The 8,348-nt window shown below is 46.1% G+C and overlaps 1 protein-coding gene and 1 non-coding gene across 2 annotated transcripts; one reads left to right on the plus strand and one right to left on the minus strand.

Moving 5' to 3' along the window:
• Positions 1 to 1,901: 1,901 nt before the first annotated feature.
• On the minus strand, positions 1,902 to 1,973 carry TRNAE-UUC (transfer RNA glutamic acid (anticodon UUC)). Its single transcript has one exon. It is a non-coding gene; the product is annotated as a tRNA-Glu (tRNA).
• Positions 1,974 to 2,584: 611 nt separating this feature from the next.
• LOC144739697 (proteasome subunit alpha type-5-like) lies at positions 2,585 to 6,510 on the plus strand. The gene is given in 11 exon segments (XM_078622619.1): positions 2,585 to 2,613; positions 3,609 to 3,675; positions 3,761 to 3,796; positions 3,799 to 3,889; positions 4,788 to 4,855; positions 4,926 to 4,988; positions 4,990 to 5,034; positions 5,114 to 5,172; positions 5,254 to 5,356; positions 6,036 to 6,122; positions 6,433 to 6,510. Coding segments are annotated over 11 exon segments (726 nt in total).
• Positions 6,511 to 8,348: the final 1,838 nt, after the last annotated feature.

The following is an 8,348-nucleotide window of genomic DNA, read 5'->3' on the forward strand; positions in this document are numbered from 1 at the left end:
TGTTTGTTTCTTGTCCCCCTGAGCCATCTGGAGGCGTCATTAAAATGAAAGTAAACTCAGATGTCTTCTTCTGGGGTGGAATAAACAAAGACCTTGATCACGTTAAGAAAATCAGTCACAATGGCGATCATGAATTCAACAAAGACCGGTCGGTCTAACCTCTGATGACCAGGGAGAAGTTTCCGTCCCTGAAGGCCTCGGGGCTCAGGCCGACCCGGCCGCGGTTGTACGAGTTGTAAATCCTCTGGTCTCCTGCAGAGAACATGTCCAGCACCCTCTCCATGCCGTGGTCCGAGTGGGCCCGGTACATGTCCCAGTGGACCACCCTCTGCCGGTCCCTCAGCCCGTCCTGGGTCCACACCATCCGCCCGCTGGCACACTGCAGCACCACGCTGGAGCCGGCGGGGGCGCTCACATTGTAACCGGCCACCACCACACTGCTGCTGCTGTCAGACAGGCCGCACACTGATGCAGACACACACACACACACACACGTCAGAGTTTATCACACACACACACACACACACACACACACACACACACACACACACACACACAGGAACACACCTGCTGGGAAGAACCAGGCCACCGGGACTGAAACAGACAGAAAAGACTGAAATCCATCAATCTGTTTAAACACTGCACACACAAACTTTTGGTATTTTACTTTTTCTTTCTTTCTGTTTATTTTTATTTATTTGAACTTAAAATCTTAATTTATCACAGTAACATAAGACAAAGAAGCACAGGAATTTCCCCCTGGGATAGATAAACAAAAGAAAAGCAGCAGAAGTACTTCTGATTGTGATTGTGATTGTGATCATTGGACAAGAATCAATCCGGTTCATATAGATTCGACAGTCAGACGATGAGACGATGAGATCGACAAAGAAAAGACGGTTTGTTCCTGAGCAGACTTACTGAAGATGAACAGCAGAGCCTGAAGAATCACGTCTTGTCTGCTGGTCTTCATGTTCACCATCCCTATGTTGCTGTCACTCCTGAGCTTCTACATCCATCGGAAGGTCCTGTGTGTGTGTGTGTGTGTGTGAAGATGAGTCTTCTTCATCCACATCAGCAGCAGGAGCGACTTGTTTTTGTCTGAGTTCAGTCTATGAGGATCCAAAACAGAACCAAACCGAACCGCCCCAGCATGGGAAATGAAACCAGACACCCCCAGGACGCCACACCCCCTCCTCACCTCCTCACCCCTCCTCCAAGAATCCACCCCCCACCCCTCCTCTGACCAAACTGACCCAACTCAACAGCTCAGTCTCACGGACCCTGTTCACTCTCAGTCTTCTCCCAGGTGCTGACACAGACCAGGGTGAATACCGTATTATGACTAATAACGTGCAGTCAAATTGTACTTTGCATCATTATGTTTTAATGACTCTCTCTTGAACCACCATTGTTCAAAGCCAACATGTAAGATAAAATAAGATGAGATAAGGTCAACCTAAGGAAGGATGAAGGGGAAGGATGAATCAAACTGACACTGCTCGTGTTAGTATTCTTCCTGACATATCATCAAGTAGGAAATATATTTCAACAGAGCAAATATCTGGGTCTCTGCATCATCTGCGTTTGTAATTTTTTCATATTCGACGGGTCGCAAGTTACACGAGACAGGAAATCAGACTCGTTTGGTCCTGGACGGTGTCTCCGCCCTGTCTCTTCTTTGGCTCAGTCCCGCCCCTCAGTGGCAGATTGTCGGTGTTACATCGAATCTGGTATGACAAGATTCCAGATTCGATGTAAATGGGTAGACAGATTGGCAGAAAGAGTGGGAGGAAATGCAAAGAAACTAGCAAATCAGTCCCACCTTTGCGCCTGGAGATGATCAATAAAAGTTTATTATTAAGTGTTCAGAAAATGTTCTCATAATTATGAAAAGCAAGTTCCCATACCGGGAGTCGAACCCGGGCCGCCTGGGTGAAAACCAGGAATCCTAACCGCTAGACCATATGGGACTACGTCGACGTGCAGTTAACAATTAAAATCTGGCATTTGGGAGACTGGACTAGACTAGACTAGACTAGACTAGACTAGACTAGACTAGACTAGACTAGAACAGAACAGAACAGAACATAATAGAATCGATGTTGCCATGTCGTGCTGCACAACGTCTTTGAAATGTGAGAACTCACTGGTGATACGCAGGAGGACACAAGGCACACTTCGTTCCGCTGTAGTCGACAGCCGGAGCTTTTAGGATGTGACACCCCAGACGCTTCCCCTCTGAAACAAGCGAACTCATTCAAGTGTTTGTGGCAGGAGGTAAGTGAGTGAAGTTTGCGATGGTTTGGCTCATTTTGGCGCCGTCGTTTGTGTATTTCCTGCGGAATGAAGCTGTGATGTTTGACTGTCGACATCGGACGAGGATTTGACGTTTTCGCGGGTGTTTCGGGGGTTGGCTGAGCTAGCATGTGGCTACTACCGCCGCGAACGTTCGCTAGCTAGTCATCGGTGTCACGGCGAATTTATGCAAACACTTCATGTAAAGCCAAACTACTTTTTAACTACCAAGATGGCTCACATATAACCGTCTTGTGTTTTCAGGCCCTCTGTTAAAGGTTCAAGGATGTTTTTGACAAGATCGGAATATGACAGGTGAGTAAAGCAGCACAAACTGCTTTGTCATTTATTCGGCTCTGCTCCTCACAGAGAGTTCACAGACACAACTAACGACCGCAAAGTCCCCCCTCGGGTTTGTTCGCTTCAGTCGTCAGTGTTGTGTTTTGCCTGTTAAATGTGCTCTTCAGTTGTCCGTGTGTCCAGGTCTTGTAGCTACTTTCTGTCAGTAACTTGTAGCTCGTTAGCTAGCAGCTAGCTGCTGAGTCCGCTCCACTTCCTCTGCTTTCACTTTCGTTGGGGAGTTTAGTTTTAATGTTTTATTTTACTTTAAGATTCTGTTTTGTGTTTTTCTTAATCGAAATTCCACAGACTGCACTGGACGATATTGACAGTAAAACGGCGTTTATATTTATATGTTAGATGCAAGAATAAGTCTTAATACCGGTCATAGAGCGAACACAAATTCATTGTTCGTGAAAACATTAAAAACATTAAAAACATTAACATTCATTGACCTGGTTCATATTCAAACAGCACTAATCTACCTCCTGTGTATATTAAATATTCAGACATTGTTGGGGGCTGTAATTAGTAGGCACGTACAACATTCAAAGGGTTTTGTGTTTTTGTTTGTGGAGTGAGGTTGTGGAACAGAGTGGGTTTGGCAACTTCCACACATGACCCAGTTAAAAACGTGGTACAAAACACGTGGTCTTCATGAAGTGGAGGGGGGAAGAAGGCCTTTAACAATGGGCGTTTTCTTCAATGATTTATTCATTTGTTTGTTTATTCTGTTATTTGTAAACTGAGTAGTGGAGGAGGGGAAGGTTTAAATAAACGTATGCTTTATTAACATCGTTGACCAGACTACAGTTAGTGTTGTTGTGACTGTTCTTGTTGGTTTTGTTTGTTGTTCAGTTTACTTAATTGTGGTTCTCGCACATGTTCGAAAAAAAAAAAATCGGACTCAGTGCTAACGACGTTGAACTAGTAATAACTAATGGTGGTCATTTGTTGTCGATGTCTTCCAGAGGTGTGAACACATTCTCTCCTGAAGGAAGACTGTTCCAGGTGGAATATGCCATAGAGGCTATAAAGGTGAGTGCGACTGCAGCTCACTAAAGTAGTAAGTCATTTAATGTCCAGTGAAAAACGGCGAGTTGTGCACTGCCCTCTCTTCCAGCTGGGCTCCACAGCCATCGGTATTCAGACGTCTGAGGGGGGTGTGTCTGGCCCGTGGAGAAGAGGATCACCTCTCCCCTGATGGAGCCCAACAGCATCGAGAAGATCGTGGAGATCGACAGTCACATCGGTATGTTGACACACGGGGCCGAGCAGTGAAAGCCATCACCGTCAATCCCGGTTTTTAACCCTTTAACATACTGTTGAGTATCAGGAAATGTCAAACTGTTCCTCAACACTGACGAGTCGCACTTCATATCTAAATTGCTGTCATTACGGTAATGACTCGTCAGCTTCCGGCAGCAGAGTGAATGGGATTAGGGTTCGGTGTCGAACCATGGACCTTTTCAGCGTGAGGAGCCAGTGCTGACCACTGTAATTTTCTGTAGAAGTAAAGAAAGAAATGCAGCATACTGAATAACTGACCTGGAAAAGAGAAGAGGTGGCTCCTAATATTACATCCACAGTTGTTGTAACACTAGTTAACGATCTCACACATTTGCACGAGCATACTTTGGAGTACCGTAATTACATGACTATTTACATGATCAGAAAACATCAGTTGGTTCCTGAAAGCTGAGAAGTGTCACTCGGCTCCTCTACCTGACGTGAAGGAGGAGCTAGAAGGAGAAAACGTCCATCGGTTCCTGGACGTTGAGGCACCATTCAACTTCTGATTGCACAAATAGTCGGGTAATTACAGTACTTCAGTGTAATGGTCGTGTGAATTACACCGCTATTTGTTCTGTCAGAAGGCGTCCATCGGTTCCTGAATGTTGCGTTCACAGAGTGAATGGGATTACCGTAATGGCAGCAACTTTTCTCCTCCTTCACCCCGGGGAGAGGAACGACTGACGCTGATCAGCGTTCAGGGACCGTTTTCTGATGTCGATAATAGTTGTGTTATTACAGTACTCCAGCGGATACCGTCTGCGTTCAGGAGTAGAGCTGCTCAAGCGGAGAGAACAGTATCGCGGCGTTTGTCGTTTGCTCCGATGTGTCCGTTTTCATCCCTTTGTCCTCCACAGGTTGCGCGATGAGCGGTTTGATAGCTGATGCAAAGACCCTCATCGACAAAGCGCGAGTGGAGACACAGGTAGGAGAGCTTAGCGCTCGTTGGGCCGTTGGGTCGGGGTGTGAGTTGACCCGCGTTGCTTCCTCCTCAGAACCACTGGTTCACCTACAACGAGACCATGACGGTGGAGAGCGTCACTCAGGCCGTGTCCAACCCTGGCGCTGCAGTTCGGAGAGGAGGACGCCGACCCCGGTGCAATGGTTGGTCACGTCCACCCACCGACGTCTGGTTCTGGTTCTGCTCGCTGAAGTGCCCGTGTCTTTGTCGTCCTCTCTGCAGAGTCGGCCGTTTGGCGTCGCGCTTCTGTTTGGGGGAGTTGATGAAAAAGGACCTCAGCTGTACGTGGTCGATGGCGCCGGAACAAACGGCATGACTTTGTTCTTTGTTGACGTGTCGACATGTGTTTGTTCTCAATCCAGGTATCACATGGACCCTTCCGGAACCTTCGTGCAGTGTGATGCTCGAGCCATCGGCTCGGCGTCTGAAGGAGCACAGAGCTCCCTGCAGGAGGTCTACCACAAGGTACCCCCCCCCCACACACACACACACACACACACACACACCCACGGTATCCCCAGTACTACATCCAACCAACATACTGCTGAGTACTGTAACTACTCTGCGATTGGTGCGGTTCTTGAAAGCTGATAGGTGTGAGTCGGTTCCCTCCACCTGGTGTGAAGAAGGATCTAGAAGGAGAAAACGTTCCTGGAAGTTGACGATAGACATGTTGTTGTCGTTGTAATGAAGTCACTATAAATTAGGTTACTGTCGCTTTAAGAGTAAGCGGAAGTCAGAATCTATGAGATGCCAACGGATGCAGATGGTCATCAAACAACACACCTGGAGCTGGTGTTCTGTGAAGGTGTTCATGGAAGCAGACATTACAGTCATTATGGTAATTCCATTCGCTGTGATGCATTGAAAGAAAACCAGCGTGTGTGTGTGTGTGTGTGTGTGTGTGTGTGTGTGTGTGTGTGTGTGTGTGTGTGCGCCGCGCTGCGCGCGCGTGTGTGTGTGTGTGTGTGTGTGTGTGTGTGTGTGTGTGTGTGTGTGTGTGTGTGTGTGTGTGTGTGTGTGTGTGTGTGTGTGTGTGTGTGTGTGTGTGTGTGTGTGTGTGTGTGTGTGTGTGTGTGTGTGTGTGTGTGTGTGTGTGTGTGTGTGTGTGTGTGTGTGTGTGTTCTCTCTCTCCGGCCGACAGTCCATGACGTTAAAAGACGCCATCAAGTCGTCCCTCACCATTCTCAAGCAGGTGATGGAGGAGAAACTCAACGCCACCAACATCGAGGTGTGTTTTGCAGAGCCTACATTGGAGTACCATAATGTGACTATTTGCACCTTTAGAAAACGCTTCCCGAAACCTCACAACAGCCATGTTGCTGTCATTACGGTAGTCCCATTAGTTCTGAGTCATTACCGTAACGACAGCCACTTGACTGTGAAGTGCAGCTCCTCAACTTTCAGTGACCATTGGGTCTTTTGTGTCCAATCATTACGGTAGTCCAAAGTAGCGCCCTGGACGCCGTCAGCGTTTGATCACGTGACATCACTGATGGACAGAATCCAGATTAAACACAGACGTCTGTGTCGTTTGCTAGCTGGCGACGGTGGAGCCTGGAAAGTCCTTCCACATGTTCTCCAAGGAGGAGCTGGAGGACGTCATCAAGGACATCTAGGAGGACAGCACGTTCCTCTGGTTGCTCGCCACTGAGCGGTGGGACGGGGGTGTTTTTTTTCTTTTTGTTATGAACCAGTTGGATAATTAAAATGTTGTATTCCATCAGTGACCTGACTGCTGTTTTTTTTCTCTTTGGTTCTTGTATCCTGGGTTCAACCGTACACTTTCAGAATATAAACGTCGGTAAGGTCTGCCTCTTGTGGACGCAACCAAAGGCCACCTGCTGGTGTGTTGACCTGACCCTCGTCTTCCGTCGTCCTGAGTGTTTCTCCTTCGGCGGATGTCTCGTAGCTCCGTGTTGAATCTCGTTGCTGTTTTCTTTACAGTTCTCAGTGTGTTTCTTTTAATTTTCTTCAGGTGACAGCGACTGAGCGGATCTTGTTACCCGCACTAATTACAATACAAACAATACAATCGTCGTCATGTTCGCTCACGTTATCGGTCAGAAATTGTCTTCTGGTCCCCCACGCTGAATGTATTTGATTTTTTGGATTTATTTTATTACACAGTAAAACAAGCAAACAAATATTAACCCCCCCAGGAGTCTTACAGAGGAAATCTCACCATATCGGCCTAAAGAACAGACATTTAATCCATAGCAAAAATGTGTTCATACATAAAACACAATAAGATCCAGTCAGATGTGGAGCACGGATTAAAAACATTCCATCTCATGAACTTTTAAAAATTGTAGTTTGATCCCAGTTGTCACGACAGAATAAGAGGATCCAGTTTTCCAGCTCTTGCTGAGAAGTGTTTGAAGACATGGATGGAAAAATCCTACAACTCCGTTTCAGTCGGTTGTACAAAGGAATAAAATAAGTTGTGGCCAATGTGTGAGAATACAGAGGTTTGTAACAATGAGCAGATGGAACTGTGTTAATCCCTCGTGGGTGTGAATAAATGTTTCTGTTCTTCCATCACTTAAAACAATTTTTTTTCTTTGTTTTACTGTTCACACACAAAGCCTGGGCCTGTTTACCATGAACATCATTTCATCATTTTCTTTCTTCACTTTGTGTTCTTACTGAGTTTTGGCATTTTGAAATTTTCTTTTGTGTTCTGCTGAAAGGAGAACGTTTCTCTGAACCTGACGTCATGTGAACTGAAGTGATTTTTCTGTTTGTGACAGCTCAGCTCCTCCGCTGACAGTTGCACAACGTCAACTGGACATGAAGCTCTGAAACTGAGCGTAGACAATGTCACACACAGAATGTTCATTTTGTATGTATTCATCTATTTATTTATCTATATGGCATTTGATGACATGATGTATTTAGCTATAATATCCTACATAACATTCCAGACAACGAGTAAAGCAGGGTATTTATTGGCAACTCTGAAATAAAAGGTAGGTTTATTTCATCTGGCGTATTGACTGATTGAAAAACAGATCGAAGTGAAAACATTCATCAGAAACTTTATACTTTAACATAGTATTAAATTTTTTTGACATAATCGAAACATTTGACCTTTCCTGTTGTCCAGGACTAGAGTCAAACACATCTCACACATCAAACACATATCACATCTTTTCCATTCCGTACTATTCAACAAACAGCAGCGCTGAGAGAAACGTTTGATTCACATTTGGCCCAAATCCTCTTCCTTACGTGTGTTGTTGTTTTTCAGTGGTCAAACTGACCCACAAACAAGGCAAGGGGGAGGGTCAGTAAACAATTGTTGTTCTCTACATTCGCCAGCAGGGGGAGCGTCAGCCCCAGAAACAGGCCTCCCGGGCCAGCCGAGGAAAACTCCCGCTGACCAATCAGAGCGCAGCTTATTCTGGTCCTGGCCAATGAACGGCGGCGGTGGATGGGCCGTTCTGGAAGCTGC

This window comes from Lampetra planeri, unplaced genomic scaffold (genome assembly GCF_965212315.1).
Source record: "Lampetra planeri unplaced genomic scaffold, kcLamPlan1.2.h2 scaffold_1664, whole genome shotgun sequence".
Classification (NCBI taxonomy): Eukaryota; Metazoa; Chordata; class Hyperoartia; order Petromyzontiformes; family Petromyzontidae; genus Lampetra; species Lampetra planeri.